Source organism: Balaenoptera acutorostrata, chromosome 3 (assembly GCF_949987535.1).
Source record: "Balaenoptera acutorostrata chromosome 3, mBalAcu1.1, whole genome shotgun sequence".
Classification (NCBI taxonomy): Eukaryota; Metazoa; Chordata; class Mammalia; order Artiodactyla; family Balaenopteridae; genus Balaenoptera; species Balaenoptera acutorostrata.
In genome coordinates, this window is record NC_080066.1 from 152174896 (window position 1) to 152193019 (window position 18124).

An 18124-nucleotide genomic window follows, 5' to 3' on the forward strand; every position below is an offset into this window, starting at 1 on the left:
TCTATTCTGGAAATTTCATATAAATGAAGTCATACAATATGTGATCTTTGGTAACTGGCTTCCTTCACTTAGCATAGTGTTTTCAAGGTTCAGCCACGTTGTAGCATTTATCAGTACTTCAGTATATTGATTTATAATGTGTTAGTTTCATGTATACAGCAAAGTGATTCAGTTATATATTCTTTTTCAGATTCTTTTCCATTATAGGTTATTACAAGATATTGAATATAGTTCCCTGTGCTATACAGTAGGTCTTTGTTGTTTATCTATTTTGTATGTAGTAGTGTGTATCTGCTAATCCCAAACTCCTAATTTATTCCTCCCCACCCCTTTTCCCCTTTGGTTACCATAAGTTTGTTTTCAACGTCTGTGAGTCTATTTCTATTTTGTAAATAAGTTCATTTGTATCATTTTTTTAGATTCTACATATAAGTGATATCATATAATATTTGTCTTTCTCTGTCTGACTTACTTCACTTAGTATGATAATCTCTAGGTCCACCCATGTTGCTGCAGAAGGCATTATTTCATTCTTTTTTATGGCTGAGTAGTATTTCCACTGTATATGTGGGTATACATGTATATGTGTGTATATGTATATATATATATATATATATATATATAATCACATTTTCTTTATCCTTTCATCTGTCGATGGACTAGTACTTCATTACTTTTTATTGACAAATAATATTTTATTGTATGGATACACCAAAGTTTATTTATCCATCCATCAGTTGATGGACATTTGGGTTGTTTCCACTTCTCGGCTATTATGAATAATATTGCTATGAACATTCATGTTCATTTAGATTTTTGACATTGTTTCAAAAGTTAGTCATTGTAATTTTTTGTGTTAAAAGCAATAATTTAAGTGTATACATTAAAAACCTACTGTATTTTTTAAAATTTCATTTTGGCACTTCGTTTTTAAAAATATAGCTGAAGTCTCAAAAAAGTTAGAGTATCCAGCTCACTCTTGACTTCTGAGAGGCCCTGATGCTGCTGCCTCCAACAAATGAGCCCCTTTTATCCAGTAAGAAAACAAACTCCTCGGAGTCAGAAAAACTGTCTTACACTTCCTGGTACAGCCATGATGCCTAAATATAATACATGCATTTGGTAACTATTTGCTGACAGTATAGCTCTTCCAGAAAGGATGCGATGGAGTGGGAGGATTAAGTGATAACCAATGGGAGGTTGTGGGATGGGAGAGAATAAATTCTAACGCAGGTGTTTTCCTTCTGACCCACCGCCCCCTCTTTGCTGTTAGTCTGGTCAGGAAGATTTCTGTTCATGTAGTTCACTAAGGGATGCTAACTTAGATGGACTATGTAAACTAATAAGGACATGAATCTTTGTTGAAAAATGGAAAATTTCTCTAGATCTCAACCAAGAGAAGGTCAGCATAGTGTTTCTCCCACAAGCTGGGCCAAACAGAAGCTTCCTTTTAAAGTAGGATAGGCAGTAATCCCTTGTCTAATCAACCTGTGGAGTTAGCGAATGTCTGTGGCAGAAGAAAGGAGACGAAAAATGGAAAGAGGAGCAATGGAAAGGAGACAGCCGAAACATTCTGTGCGGGAAGACTCTCCTACAACTGCCTCAGTCTGGTAGGACAGGTAAGGATCTCTGGAATATTTTGTCATTATAACAGTTTATTAATATGAATAGATACAGCTAGAAAGCACAAGGGCAAGGAGAATGGATGACCTGCTTCTTTATTGTGAAGCAATAAGTGAACCGATTTGGAAACACAAGAGGAAAATGGAGCTGTCGTGGAGCCCTGCCGAGTTCCGTCCTCCAGCTTTTCTCCTGTCCTTCCCCCCACCTGGAAGATCTTCCCTCCTCCCCTCACTCTATCTAAGGCTCGTGCTATCCCTGAGACCCATGACTACTCCAGCGCCCTTCTCCCCTGGACTCCTACAACACATCTGCTGTGTACCCCGCAATTCCTACTAGATTAAGCATACTGTCTTTCAAAGGTTCTTATATGTGTATTTTATAGAACCCTTTGTACACTCCTCAAAGACAAGGGCCATTTCTGCTTCTTCTGCTACATCTCCCAGAGTGCCGAAGGTCTAACAGACCCTCTGTTTGGCCTTGCTGACTGACTGAAGGGTTCCGTTCAGGCTTCTTCTTCCTGCCAGTGATGCAGAGAGCACAATAAAGTCCTTTCATTATGAAATGACAAAGTCAAAGATAGAGGGGCTGAGAAAGTACTCATACAGAATTATTTATTGTCTCAAATGTCTCATGGCAGCCAGATCTCAGAATCTTCAGACTTGATAAATGTGGAAATAATTTTGATGTATGTGATGGTGCTTTTTGGATTAGTATTTAACTTGGATGATGTGTGTAAATTAATAAATAAAAACATGGGTTACATGAGTCAGGAAAAGGGAAGATTTTCTTTTACATACTTAACTGATATCCCCCAAAGTTCTTTTTTCCCCCATGTTCAATAGCTGCTAGGTGTTCATAGTGGAAATTATTGCTTTTTATATTTCTGATCATAACAGTGCAACCAGAAGAGAGGATCTGATTAGGGGGAGAAAAATGGAGAGAGAGATTCATATTGGCTTTATTTTAATCACTGAATGTCCCAAAGCTATTTAGGGTGTAAACAGCAATTAATATTTAGGAAAGAAAGCTGGATGCACACTACTATGAGTTCTGGATCTTTCCTCTTCCATGGCAATTTTTTGGGTATTGTGTGCTCTTACAGGATCCCAGCTTAGGATACAGATACAGTTGGTAACTCTCCCATGATGCCATAATCTTTTAAGCATTAAGTAACATTAACATTAAGGAGGCTCATGAGAATTGCTAATCAGCCTTGTGAAACTGCAGCAATGCTTCCTAGGAATCTAAAAGTATTCACACCCACCCACGCAGTACAAGGTGGAAAATATTGTACTAGCTCTGTTTTCTTGTAATAGTCCAGTGACATGGCTTCCTTATTGCCTTCTGGGCTGCAGTTAAAGAACTTGCTCTAGAACAAGACTAGACTTGTAGATAGAAAACATCACTTAAGATTTTCTTTCCTAGACTAATGGGATTCTAGTTTGGGTTTCAAAGGGCTCTTTGTACAGCTTACAAAAGATTCTGGGTCTTTGAATATTTCTATTCTAGTAAACTTTGGAGTTCTGACCTATATTTAGTATATGACTTTTCTGGGTTATGGAAAAATATGGACTGTCACCTAATGTGATGTCAATTTTCTTTAACCCTCTGTGTAAATGGTGCACATTAAAGAGCCAGGTTTACTGTTAAACAGATTTTTCTTTATAAATATAATGACAAAGAGATTACACAACATCAGTTAAAGAGAAGAATGTGACTAGGTCCACGGCTGCCTGTGTCTTGGAGCAAGAGAAGGGCTCATCCTAGAAATAATTACCTTTCCTTCTAGGGGAAGAGGACATGACCCTGGAAAAAACTTGAGTTTTTACTTAGCTAGAGATCTTGGTTGTCAGATCCAAATGGTCCCATCGCAATCCTTTTTTCCCAGGCAGTGCGTAGATCTTTGACAAGTGATGCTTCTGTGTTTAGGCCCGGGACTGGACTCTGTGACCAGGGATTTGGTGTGCGGGGCCTCACAGGCTGCAGAGAGATATTAACATGTGAGCGCATGTGCAAAATGTGGTCTCATGTGACAGATCCAAAGAGAAAGCCTCTTCAGCCATGGTTTTATCAGAATAGCTCTGTGAACTACCATAATAAATAAGAGAATAGAATCTATGAGTCCAAGACCTGCCTCTTTTGATTGCAGTCAGCAGCCTAATGTGGAGAATATGCCTGAATTTCCCACCCAAGGCTTGGACCTCCACATGGTGATCTTTGGGGTTAGCCTGTGTTTTCTATGTCTTTATTAATATGTAGTAGTAGCAGCAGCTATAGGAACTGCAGTAGCAATGACTAAAGAGCTTTATTCTTCATGTGTGCTAAGGTGGATTCACTCAGGGTGAACAGCCCCTGGGGACACAGCGCTGCTCTATTTTCACCTTATAAACCAAAGTAGTGATGGCCATGGTTGAGTTTGTACCTAGGTTAAAGTGTTCCCAGGAATCTAGGCTGTTCTAATGTTAATCTAGGTTTCTGTGTTACTCTATGGAATAGTAAGAGAGTTATCTATCTCATTTCCAAATGTATTCTTAGCTTAGGGCCAAAGTACAAATGGAATCCCATTTACTAAACATCTAAATATTTAAATGTTACAAATCAAGCTAGTGGGGATTTCCCTGGTGGTCCAGTGGCTAAGACTCCCAATGCAGGGGACCCAGTTTGATCCCTGGCCAGGGAACTAGATCCCGCATGCCGCAACTAAAAGATCCCGCGTGCCGCAGGATCTTCTAAGACTGGGCGCGGCCAAATAAATAAATAAATATTTTTTAAAAATCAAGCTAACAAACTGTTTTTTAAAAAATATATATATTTATTGACTTGGCCCCACCGGGTCTTAGTTGTGGCATGCGGGATCTATTTCCCTGACCAGGGATCTAACCGGGGATTCCTGCATTGGGGGCACAGAGTCTTAACCACTGGACCATCAGGGAAGTCCCCAAACTGTTAACTAAAATACATACTATCACCTACATTGACAAAAAGACCAGGTTTGAATTTGGAATTTTTGCAGTCTTTGGAGCTCCTTACCAGAATGTGGTGGTGCAGGAAAACTGCATTATAAATAAATGCACCATGTTTTTCTTTTGTGATAGGAATCAAGCAAAATAGAATACATCAGAATTGTGTATTTGCAGGGAGCAAACCTGTAGTGGTACTACAAATGGTGAATTTTTTAAAAATTTAATTTAATTAATTTATTTTTGGGCCATGCTGTGTAGCATGCAGGATCTTAGTTCCCTGACAAGGGATGAAACCTGTGCCTCCTGCAGTGGAAGCATGGAGTCTTAACCACTGGACCGCCAGGGAAGTCCCTTGTGTATGTATATATCTTCCTCCGTCATTAAATAAATAGGAAAAATTTTATTATGATGTCTAATGAATTTAATGGGATTATTTCTGATTTTTTATATTGGGTCGGCCAAAAAGTTCATTCGGGTTTTTCCCATAAGATGCTACAAAAACCCGAACGAACTTTTTGGCCAACCCATACTTGACTATTCTTTAATTAATCTCAAAAGCCTAACCCCAAAGTTTGATATATGCCCACTTACATATATGCAGAAAGAACACCATGCCTTGTATAATATTTCTTATTTCACAAATAACTTACAATTTCAGCTACATATTATATTGTACTTTTGCTATTTAAGTAATAAGAACCAACACATTATTTATTATCTTGTTTTTCATTACTTAAAAAATTGAATAAATCAATTGTGATGGGCCATATCATTTTAATTTTAACTTTTAATTTTGACTTTCAAGATGTATTTCTCTGTCAATTACTTGTATTATATTCTTTGAATATTATACTTGAAATGAAAAATGAAGTCATAATAAAAAGTAAGTCTCACCTGCACATGAATGTTTGTAGCAACTTTATTCATAATCATTAAAAACTAGAATCAACCTTCAGTAGGTGAAATGAAAAACAAACTGTGGTACATCCATACAATGAAATATTGTTCATAGACAAGAAATAAGCTCTCAAGCCACAAAAGACTTGGGTGAACCTCCTTGAATATGTATTGCTAAGTGAAACAAGTTAGCCTGAAAAGGCTACATATGTATGATTTTAATTATATGACATTCTGGAAAAGGCAGAACTACAGAGATAATAAGATCATTGATTGTCAGTTGTTTGTGGGGAGGAAGAGAGGATGGAAAAGAGGAAGCACAGAAGATTTTTAGCGTGGTTAAACTATTCTGCATGATACTGAAATGGTGGATACATGGCATTATGCATTTGTGAAAACCCGTAGAACTATACAGCACAAGAATGAAACTTAATGAATACAAATAAAAAAAAAATCATTTACGAGGTCAGGGAATCCCAGGAAAAACCCAGACTATGACAAGAGAAAATAACTGTAACCTCAATTTAAATACATATTTTTGTTAGAGACAGTGTTATGATGATGAAAAATATTTTCAAGCATAAACATATAGTATATTAGAATAAAATTCTGTCTGGAAGTTATTTCAAAATGGAAATGTAAGCTTAAAAAAAGATATTAAATTTTCAACTTCAAAGAAGAGCTTGTTTATTTCATAATTTTTTTAAATGGATGATGGTAGGTATCAAACTGTTATAGATTTTGTTGGATGCATTTTAAAGTGATGTAACAGTTTTAATTCAAAATATCAATATATATAAATGCTGGACTATGTAGATGTTAGAAATTAGACGCTTTGTGTCTATTTAAACTTAAAAAAATGTTTGATGTCAATGAAAAAAGGTGAAGAGGTGACATAGCTTTTCACAATTCTTTTAGAGGGTCCATGAGCAAAAGAGTTGGAAGTTCAACATCCTAGACAGCATCTTACATGATGTATTGCAGGACTTGGCAGAATTCTGTGAAGGGCCAAATATTAATAGTATATATTTTAGGCTTTGTGGGCCTGATGGCCTGTGTCAAAACTGCTCAGCTCTGCTATTGTAGTATGAGAGTAGCCACAGACAGTTTGTAATGAATGAGTGTGGTTGTATTCCAATAAAATTTATCTGTGGGCACTGAAATTTGAGTTTTGTACAAATTTTATTTCAGAAAATGTTATTCTTCTTTTGATTTTTTTCAACCATTTAAAAATATGAAAATCATTCTTAGTCCACAGGGTGTGTAAAAACAGGAGTCAGGCCAGATTTGGCCTGAGAGTTATAATTTGTTGATCTCTAATTTACAGTAATTTGGTAAAATAGTTTTACAAATTAGTGAGTCAGTAGTCTCAAAGTTAGACTGTAATCTGTCTCACATTTACCAAAGCAAAGTCCTATATCCTTGAGGTCTTAAGCAAAATTATTCAGAAATGTATAAAGTTAAACATGAAAGTTCTTCTATTGCCAATAATGCCATTCCCCAGAGGCAACCTCTGACTTCAGATATTCAACTGTGCAGTCACACACACAAATACAACATATGTGGTTTTAAAGAAACTATATATAAATGTATATGGATTTTTTAAAAAAGGGACAACATATATATTGTTCTGCAATTTGATTTTTCAGTTTACAATATATTTTCAACATCTTTCCTAGTTATTATTTTTAACAAGAATTCTTGAAACTTAGTCGACATTTGAGTCATTTCCAATTTTGAAATGATAAGCAATGAGCATCTGTATATATCTCTGTCTCTATCTCTCTCTCTATCTCTATATATGTTTGTACACATGGGTGAATATTTTTGTAGGATAGATTCCTAGAAGCAGTATTAGTGGATCAAAGATATTCACATTTTTATGTTGATGAAGTCATCCAAAAGTTTATCCTAGGGTTTCTCAACCTTGGTACATTTAGGGCCGGATAATTCTTTGTTGTGGGGCTGTACTGCACACTGTAGGATGTTTAGCAGCATCTCTGGCCTCTACGCATTAGATGCCAGTAACATCTCCCCTGTTGTGACAACCAAAACTGTCTCTTGATATTGCCAAATGTCCCCTGGAAGGGAGGGGGGGCAAAATCATCTTGGGCTGAGAACCACTACCCTGGACACTTGTTTTTCTTTTTTCTTTAATTTCTTTTTCTCCCTATCCCCCTTTCAACAACTTATCATGTTATCCTTCCTTCAAAAAGGAAAAGTGCTTAAAGGAATTTGTGACTTAGTATATATCACCCCTCTGTTATGGGATAAATTGTGTCTCCCAAAATTCATGTGTTGAAGTTCTAACCCCCAGTACCTCAGAATGTGACTGTATTTGAAGATAGGGTCTTTAAAGAGGTTATTCAGTTAAAATGAGATTGTAAGAATGAACCCTAATCTAATATGACTGATGTTCTTATAAAAAGGAGAAATTTTAACACAGAATTGTACAGAGGGAAGACTATATAAAGATTGGGAGAAGGCAGTCATCCACAAGCCAAGTAAGAGAGGCCCCAGAAAACAGCCCTGCCAACACCTTGATCTCGGACTTCTAGCCTCCAGAAATTGTTGTCTGAAAATAAACTTCTGTTGTTCAAGTCAGCCAGTCTGTGGTACTTTGTTATGGCAGCCCTGGCAAATTAATACACCTTCCCAGTGTATTTGAATTTTAAATAAAGAATGAATGAAAAAGGCAAAGGTATAACTATCTAACAATGGGATTTGGTGGGGGAGATAACTTTTCTGAGAGGATTCAGATCATTCTATGTAGATTTAAACATGGGATTGGCTCTATTCAACCTCTTTTCTACAGCAGCTTCTCTGATGAACAATTAGTAACTTCTATAATCTCAATGTCAAATTTCTTTCATTAAACAAAGATAATATCAACTCAAAAAAATAAGAGCAAGGCAAGCAATGATTAGAGATCAGAAGAAATGAAATGAATTAGGGAGAGTGAAGTTTGTTGTTTAAAAAAACACTATATATGTTTTTCTTTTTTTCTTGGCCGTGCCCCGCAGCTTGCAGGATCTTAGTTCCCCAACCAGGGATAGAACCCATGCCCCTGCAGTGGAAGCACGGAGTCCTAACCACTGGACTGCTCCCTAGCAGTCAAAAAAAACACTATATTTTTAATTGCACAAATGATATGTACAATGTAGAAAACCCAGACCATGCAAATATGCAAAGAAGAAGAAAATAAAAATCACCTGGAATCCCACCATCCAAAGACGATCACTGTTAAATATTGTGGCATAAAGACTCCTAAACCTTTTTCAGTAGTACGTATATATGGATGGATGTATAGATAGAAATACACATACATATCGACACACACATATATATCTCCCAAATGGGATCCTACCGTAATACTTATTTTGTCTGCTTTTTTTTCTTATTAGATGATATATTGAGAACATTATTCCATGTCAGTAAATATATTTCTTTTTCTTTATTTTTTTTGGCTGTGTTGGGTCTTCGTTGCTGTGCGCGGGCTTTCTCTAGTTGCAGCGAGGAGCGGGGGCTACTCTTCGATGCGGTGCGCAGGCTTCTCATTGCAGTGGCTTCTCTTGTTGCGGAGCACGGGCTCTAGGTGCACAGGCTCAGTAGTTGTGGCTTGCGGGCTCTAGAGCGCAGGCTCAGTAGTTGTGGCGCTTGGGCTTAGTTGCCCTGTGACATGTGGGATCTTCCTGGATAAGGGATCGAACCTGTGTCCCCTGCATTGGCAGGTGGGTTCTTAACCACTGCGCCACCAGGGAAGTCCCAGTAAATATATTTCTGAAAATGGTTATTAATAGCTGCTTTTGTTGAACTAAGTAGAGCCACAGGAAAATGATGAAATTAAAAGTAAGTCAGTCTCCAAAAGGTGTCTCCCAGTCACAAGGGAAACTAGAAGACAGATAGCAACAACATTCTTTACTTGAGGAAATCACAAAATGTTGAAAAAAGAAAAGGATGAGGTCACAGGAAAGACTAAGAGGAGGAGATACTTGTACAGGATGTGGAAAAGACAAATTTACAGCTCTTGTCTAGCTAAGCCCAGTGTTTCCCAGCTTTGCCAGCAGAGAAGCATAGCTCATCCCCCCAGTTCACTACAGGATGTGTCCACTGTCTATTGAAAACCGCTCCCTTTGAAAAAGCGAAACCTCCCAGTGACATCCTTGACCTGCCCTTTGCAATATTTCCCTGGGGAATCTGATATCAGGGTCTGGCCAGCACACACAGCATGTATGTCAATTAGGAAGAGGGCTCCCCCTCTGCTGGCCCTTCCTTCAGACACTGCAGCCCTAGAGTAGGGCACAGTACTTTCGAGGATAACATCGGTTGGTTTCAGACCCTACTCTGGCCCTTGGCCAGGTAACTTTGTGCAGAGCGATACCTCACACGATGGCCTTGTCTGAAACGATCCCACTGACCCATTTAAACTTCCACAGGGCACAGGCAAAAATAATCTTAATATTCCCATCCCATGCTGTCATCCTGGCCAATTTAAGAACTTCTCTGACTCCCCCACTCCTAGTTTCTCTGAACTAGGCCAGAGGCACAAAAGCCATCATACAGGTCCTTGCTCCATAATAATAAATTATAGCTACAATTTTTTAAGTGTTTAGATCTGTACCAGATCCTGTGCTAAGTGCCTTGCATGCATTATTTTATGCTCACAACAAAACATTATTTTCTCCATACATCTATAAAGAAGTATGTTCAATGACTATTCCTACTTTACAGATGAGATTACCGAGACCTGAGAGAGTAACTTGACTGAGCTAATGCCACAGATAATGAGTAGCAGGGACTCAATTCTGGTTGGTCTGCTTCCCACAAACATTTCCTGTGCATCTTCTCTGTGAAGAGCAGTGTGCTAAAAGCAAGAGAAAGAGGCATAAGGAAGTCCTTTGCTTGAAGGAGTTTACAGTTTAGGAAGTTTAAGAAGGAATCTGACAAATATATAATACACCAATACATGCACAATGTGCTAAAGTGATGTGAAAGGGCCAAAGTTCTCCTGTGACTAGGGAGATGGGAGAGCCTTTGGGGAGGAGATGGAATGTGAAATGGGCTTTAATAAGGGTATTTTTTTATTTAAGATTTTTTTGATGTGGACCATTTTTTTTTTTTTTAATCACAAACATTTATTACTTTCCCCACAGCAGTTTGCAAAACATTTGGGAGGCAATGTAGAAGGCCCACTAGGTAGAATTAAAAGGCTTCTTTCTTTCCTTTTTTTTTTTTTTTAAATATAGTTGATTTACAAGGTTGTGCTAGTTTCTGGTGTACAGCAAAGTGATTCTGATATATACATATTCTTTTTCAGATTCTTTTCCATTATAGGTTATTACAGGTATTGAATATAATTCCCTAATTCCCTGTGCTAAACAGTAGGACTTTGGTGTTTGTCTATTTTATATACAGTAATGTGTATATTAATCTTAATCTCAAGATCCCAATTTATCCCTCTTCCCCCCTTTCCCCTTTGGTAACCATATGTTTGTTTTCTATGTCTGTGAGTCTATTTCTGTTTTGTAAATAAGTTCCTTTGTATCATTTTTTTAGATTCCACATATAAGTGATATATGATATTTGTCTTTGTCTGACTTACTTCACTTAGTATGATAATCTCTAGGTCCATCCATGTTGCTCCAAATGGCATAATTTCATTCTTTTTTATGGCATATATATATATATATATATATATATATATATATACACACACCACATATTCTTTATCTATTCATTTGTTTTTGGACACTTAGTTTGCTTCCATGTCTTGGCTATTGCAAATAGTGCTGCTATGAACATTGGGGTGAATGTATCTTTTCGAAATAGAGTTTTTGTCTTTTCTGGATATATGCCCAGGAGTGGGATTCCTGGATCATATGGTAGCTCTATTTTTAGGTTTTTAAGGACCCTCCATACTGTTCTCCATAGTGGCTGCACCAACTTATAGTCCTTCGTACAGTGTAGGAGGGTTCCCTTTTCTCCACACCCTCTCCAGCATTTATTATTCGTAGACTTTTTGATGATGGCCATTCTGACTGGTGTGAGGTGATACCTCATTGTAGTTTTGATTTGCATTTCTCTAATAATTAGTGATGTTGAACACCTGTTCATGTGCTTTTTGGCCATCTGTATGTCATCTTTGGAGAAATATCTATTTAGGTGTTCTGCCCATTTTTTTTTTAAGATTTATTTATTTTTATTTATTTATTTTGGCTGCGCTGGGTCTTAGTTTCAGCACACGGGATCTTTGTTGCAGCATGTGGGATCTTTTAGTTGCGGCATGTGGACTTCTTAGTTGTGGCATGCATGCAGGATCTAGTTCCCTGACCAGGGATCGAACCCAGGCCCCCTGCATTGGGAGTGCTGAGTCTTACCCACTGGACGACTAGGGAAGTCCCTCTGCCCATTTTTTTATTGGGTTTTTTGTTTTTTTAATATTTAGCTGTATGAGCTGTTTGTATATTTTGGAAATTAAGCCCTTGTTGGTCACATCATTTGCAAATATTTTCTCCCATTCCGTAGGTTGTCTTTTCATTTTGTTTATGGTCTCCTTTGCTGTGCAAAAGCTTATACGTTTGATTAGGTCAAAAGGCTTCTTTCTTGAACTGAAGTTTCTCTCCTATTCTTGATCAGGTCTCTTGTTTTGAGTTCCAGAGAATACTGCAGGGGAAACCAGCAACATTGTTTCCCATCAAGGCCCAGTATAAGCCCACATGTTGAGCTGCCTGGAGAGTTTGCAATTTTTTTTTTTCTCTTAATCATTATTGGAGTATAGTTGCTTTACAGTATTGTGTTAGTTTTTACTGTACAGCAAAGTGAATCACCTATATGTATACATATATCCCCTCTTTTTTGGATTTCCTTCCCCTTTAGGTCACCACAGAGCGTTGAGTAGAGTTCCCTGTGCTATACAGTAGGTTCTCATTAGTTATCTATTTTATACATAGTATCAGTAGTGTATATATGTCAATCCCAATCTCCCAGTTCATCCCAACCCCCCCCCCCCATTTCCCCCTTGGTATCCATAGGTTTGTTCTCTATGTCTGTGTCTCTATGTCTGCTTTGTAAATCAGATCATCTATACCAATTTTTTCAGATTCCACATATATGTGTTAACATACGATATTTCAGAGTGTTCCCTGGGGAGGCAAAATTGCCCCCACTTGAGGACCACTGTAATAGACCATGTGAGAAATTAAAAGGGTAGATGCGACACCTGGGTAGGGGTAAAATCTAAATGCTTTCTCAAGGGTTTGGATAGGAATGTGAGGAAGAGGATTGAGAGATCAAACAGAACCACAGAAAAGGCCCTAGAGGCCATGTAGTCTAACCTGCTTATAATTGCTTGCAAGGTTGTAAACTCTTTGGGAGGGAGTTTGGTAAAACCTATAATAATCACAAAAATTATCTTGCCCTATAATAATCACAAAAATTATCTTGACCCAGCAATTCCATTCCTGGTAATCTATCATAAATGATTCAAATGAAGACAAGTAATCTTTATGTATAAAGCAACAATAGTTACATGGGGACAGTGACCATGTTCTCGACAATTGCACCCTCATGCCTACCACAGTGCCTGTTAATGAGAGGCCCAGATTTAAGAAGTCGATTTAAGGTTCAGAGGAGGCGAGTTTGAAGATTCTGGAGAGGGAAGTTGTAGCTAATAAAACAAAATCCCAGAGGGGGTGGGAAGGGCAGTTATCAAGAATACAAGAATGGCCCCGATTCCCCTGAAGAGGCGCAGGTCGGCCCCCTCCCCACCCCTGCCGCCAGAGTGAACTGGCTTGACGAGGGACCAAAGTTCCCCTGGACCAAGACGCTGCATGCAGCTCTTCCTAAACAGCATGGGCAGCTCGGAGAGAACACATGGGACTCAGAGTTGGTCTCCCGCAGCAGCTCGGGGCACAGGAAATTTCTTGGATGGATGCTCAACTGCCACCAAAAACAGTGAGGATATCGCTCACCTCTGCATCCCCGGTGTCTACAAGAGCGCCTGGCATATGGTCACCTCTCAAGACCTTCTGAAGTAGGATAACACTAGACATGGACTCTAAAAAGAATCTTAGGCAGCCTGTCTGTATAGTGAAGCTCCTTCGAGTCACTTTGACTGGAGAAACTTGGGTCACTTGGTTAAGCACAAGCCAATCATTGTGGCCTAAGGATATGGGATTCCACTGATGCTCCAGGCCTTCCACAGTCTGGGAGCATTCACTGTGCTCCGCAGCACTTCTGGAGACCAAGTGGAGCCCCAGCACAGGATGGTTCTCCAAAGGAAATTCAGTGTCTTTCGTGGGGTGGGGGGGGGGGCGGGGAGGGGATGGCCGGGATGGATGCTGGGCAGGTAGAGTCAGCATATGTTCATTGAATATGGAATTATTAAGTCAGAAAATATTCCTTTCCAGTTTAATTAAGAAGTAGCCTTGGAGATGAACTTGAAGTTTGAGCTGGATTGAACTAGCAAAGATGAAGGGAAGAAAAAGGAAAGTGTGCATTTCCTTGCAGGTTGATCGTGTCCTCTGAAACGTTAAGTCTCATGAAGGCAGGTGATAGTCTGTTTCGTTGTCTTGTTTATGATTGTTACCCCGATGCCATCGCAATGTCTGTCACTTAGTAGTCAGTAAACATTTGTTAAATTAAAAAAATAAAATAAAAAAAGAATACACGTAGAAAAGTCTGTAGCTTCATTTTCAGAGAGAAAGCAATGACAAAATTTGTAATGGGGAGAGGAGGAAGGGAAGTTAGGCGGAGGAATTTAGGGCTTCAATCAGTCTGTAAAGAGACCCAGGTGGACTGAAGTTTGAACCTAGAACTTTGCCTGAAGGCATTCCTTGAAACCAAGAATTGTGTGCTTCCTCATGCAAAGCTGCTGGGGAACGTGTTTTTCAGAAACGGGGACCTCCCGAGGAACACTGCAATTTGCAGACACTAGAAGGAAAAAGTTCAGTAGCTAACTTTCTTTCTCCTGGAGTCCCTGGCAACTTGATTTGTAAACTGCCCCCTAAATATGGAATCCGTGTTAATTTGGCAGGGACTCCGCCGCTCTAGGGGGAAGCCATGCATTGAATTAACATTTTCTTTTTTTTTTTTTAAGTACATATTTTTTTAAATTAATTAATTAATTTATTTGTTTTTGGCTGTGTTGGGTCTTCGCTTCTGGGCGAGGGCTTTCTCTAGTTGTGGCAAGTGGGGGCCACTCTTCATCGCGGTGCGCGGGCCTCTCACCATCGCAGCCTCTCTTGTTGCGGAGCACAGGCTCCAGACGCGCAGGCTCAGTAGTTGTGTCTCACGGGCCCAGTCGCTCCACGGCATGTGGGATCTTCCCAGATCAGGGCTCGAACCCGTGTTCCCTGCATTGGCAGGCGGATTCTCAACCACTGCGCCACCAGGGAAGCCCTGAATTAATATTTTCATACGGGGCCAGCCGGAGGCGCCGGCGGAAGAATGGTGGGCGGGGACAACCCAGAGGCGGCTGGAGGCCCACCCACTTCCCAGAGTACACTGCGGAAGCCGCCGGCCTGAGCCGGCTTCTTGCCGTCTCCCGCCGGGCTGGAGAGAGGGTAGGACTATGGACGGGCTCCGGGCTAGCGCTGGGCTGCTGAGGCGCGGGCGGTTGAGGCGCCGGCGCCAGCCACAGCCACATAGCGGGTCGGTCCTGGCCCTGCCCCTGAGGCCCAGGAAGATCCGAAGGCAGCTGAGGAGAAGTGTCGCGTCCCGGATGGCCGCGCTGAGGGCCCAGGCGCTGCCGAGCGAGGACTCGGAGGACTCGAGGGTGGAGTCGATGGTCGACGATCCCAGGGACCCGCTGGCTGGAGGGGCGGCGGCCCTCTCGGATGTGACCCGGCGGGAGCCGTACGGCCACCTCGGGCCCGCGGAGCTGTTAGAGGCCTCGCCCGCGTCCCGCTCCCTGCAGACTCCCCGCGCCCTGGTGGAGGCGCAGACCCCGCCGGCGCGCCTGGTGGAGGCATCCGCCCTGCCGGCACGCCTGGTGCAGGCCTCGGGCCCCCCGCCGCGCTTGGTGGAGGCCTCGGCCGTGCTGTGCTCTGCCCAGCACTTGGCGGCCGTCCCGCCGTCCGTGGCTCCAGCGACGCTGTCGGGGCCGCAGGGGGAAAGCGCGGGCGGGGAGCTGCCCTGGGACTCCCCGCTGCAGCGCGTCTTGGCTGAGCTGAACCGCGTCCCCAGCAGCCGGCGGCGGGCGGCGCGCCTCTTCGAGTGGCTCATCGCGCCCATGCCGCCCGACCATTTCTACCGGCGCCTATGGGAGCGCGAGGCTGTGCTGGTGCGGCGGCAGGACCACACCTACTACCAGGGTCTTTTCTCTACCGCCGACCTGGACTCAATGCTGCGCAACGAGGAGGTGCAGTTCGGGCAGCACCTGGACGCCGCGCGCTACATCAGTGGGCGGCGCGAAACCCTGAACCCACCCGGCCGCGCCCTGCCCGCCGCCGCGTGGTCCCTGTACAGGGCCGGCTGCTCCCTGCGCCTCCTCTGTCCGCAGGCTTTCTCCACCACCGTGTGGCAGTTTTTGGCTGTGCTCCAGGAGCAGTTTGGAAGCATGGCAGGCTCCAACGTTTACCTCACGCCCCCTAACTCGCAGGGCTTTGCCCCCCACTACGACGATATCGAGGCTTTTGTGCTGCAGCTGGAAGGTAGGAAACTCTGGCGGGTCTACCGACCGCGGGTTCCGACCGAGGAACTAGCCCTGACATCCAGCCCCAACTTCAGTCAGGAAGACCTAGGAGAGCCGGTGCTACAGACGGTGCTGGAACCTGGAGATTTGCTCTACTTTCCCCGAGGCTTCATTCACCAAGCCGAATGCCAGGATGGAGTGCACTCTCTGCACCTGACCTTGTCCACATACCAGCGCAATACCTGGGGTGACTTCCTGGAGGCTGTACTGCCTCTGGCAGTGCAGGCTGCAATGGAGGAAAATGTGGAGTTTCGTAGGGGACTGCCCCGAGACTTTATGGATTACATGGGGGCCCAGCATTCGGAGTCTAAGGATCCGCGAAGAACTGCTTTCATGGAGAAAGTGCGGGTCTTGGTTGCCCGCTTGGGACACTTTGCCCCTGTCGATGCTGTGGCTGACCAGAGAGCCAAAGACTTCATCCACGATTCTCTGCCCCCTGTGCTGACTGATAGGGAGAGGGCACTAAGCGTTTATGGGCTCCCAATTCGCTGGGAGACTGGGGAACCTGTAAACGTGGGGGCCCAGTTGACAACAGAAACAGAAGTGCACATGCTTCAGGATGGTATAGCTCGGCTGGTGGGTGAGGGAGGCCATTTGTTTCTCTATTATACAGTGGAAAACTCCCGAGTTTATCATCTGGAAGAGCCCAAGTGCTTGGAGATATACCCCCAGCAAGCTGATGCCATGGAACTCCTGCTCCGCTCCTACCCAGAGTTTGTGAGGGTAGCGGACTTGCCCTGCGACAGTGTGGAGGACCAGCTTTCCTTGGCGACCATGTTATATGACAAGGGGCTGCTGCTCACCAAGATGCCTCTAACCTGAACTAGTTACTCCTTGATTGCCAGAAACAAGACAGTAGTGATTCTCTCCTACCACCACCACTTTTTTGGGGGGAAAAATTCGTTCTTACCTTAATAACCATCACTGTGCTTACATTTACCTTTATGACTGCTTCAATGTCACAGAACTCAGACGGTCTTCTAGGAAACACCACCTCATCTAGGCACAAAAGTAAAAGCAGAAGTTGGAGGTGGAAGAAGGAGCTTTTTCTGAAGTAACCTTGATTCCTGATCGTTTGAGAGTACCAACTTCATCATCACCCTCAGGCTTCCGTGTACTGTGTGGCATTTGCTGTGTTACTCTGCTTGAGACATTAGAAGTTTTTATTTGGAATTTGCATCCTTCATTTGAGTTCTCTTTCATCAGTTTGGGGGGAGGGTTGGGGTCAGTATCCTGTTTGTTACTGTGAGTTTGTGTGAATGTTAGAAAAGTTATTAAAGTGCCAGAGAATGTTTTCCTTTTTCTAGGGCTAGATTATTATGTGGCATGGTTTGAAGAAATGTGGGAGGAGAGAGGTCGATAGAGAAAATCAACAGCTGAGGTGAAAGGTAACTTGGGGCGGTTGTAGGATTGGGGCCAATTCTGCAACTTTGGGGGTAATTTATTCATTTTAATCATGTTACTTGAACCCCAAACAGCACAATCCTATTAGAAAAGTTATGAGTATATTATGTTTTTAAAAGTGTATTATGGTTTTGCTCAGTGTTTGCTTGCATCAGTGGCTGGCACTGCTCCCAGAGAGACAGAATATCACCTAGTTGTGCTGTCATAGGCCTCAGTCAGCCAACTTGTAGCAAGCTGGCCAGGAGGGAAGGCTGGTGTTCAAGTTACTTTCCACTCTCATTTTTTTCTGGCAGTTGGAAGAAACTTCCCCAAATCTGGCAAGTGAATATTCTCATGGTTGGTGGAAAAGAGCCTGGTGTACCAGAGAGAGCACTGGACTTGGAACCAGAAGACCTGGGTTTGGGGTGGTGGCTGGTGGGCAGTTGGCTGAATGACCTGAGGCTGCTGCTACGCCTGGGCACACTGATTTTGTAAGTATGTTTTGGTACAGCTTGATGTCTACACCTCATCATTTAGGTTGTATCTGGAACTTTTAAGATCCTTT

The 18124-nt window shown here is 42.1% G+C and overlaps 2 protein-coding genes across 2 annotated transcripts in view; one reads left to right on the plus strand and one right to left on the minus strand.

Annotated features, from left to right (window-relative positions):
* Positions 1-3368: 3368 nt before the first annotated feature.
* HEATR4 (HEAT repeat containing 4) overlaps positions 3369-18124 on the minus strand; it is a 50000-nt gene continuing 35244 nt past the window's right edge. Inside the window, 2 exon segments of the mRNA XM_007184427.3 lie at positions 3369-3603; positions 17117-17175. Of these exon segments, the coding sequence (XP_007184489.2) occupies positions 3457-3603; positions 17117-17175 (206 nt within the window). The 3' untranslated portion in view covers positions 3369-3456.
* RIOX1 (ribosomal oxygenase 1) lies at positions 14996-17470 on the plus strand. Its single transcript, XM_057542918.1, has one exon. It carries the CDS (start codon positions 15055-15057, stop codon positions 16996-16998), a length of 1944 nt encoding a protein of 647 aa, XP_057398901.1. The 5' UTR covers positions 14996-15054; the 3' UTR covers positions 16999-17470.

Bases quoted from the DNA above. Each gene is read 5' to 3' on its own strand.
- RIOX1 (XM_057542918.1), top strand. From the start codon at position 15,055: ATGGACGGGCTCCGGGCTAGCGCTGGGCTGCTGAGGCGCGGGCGGTTG.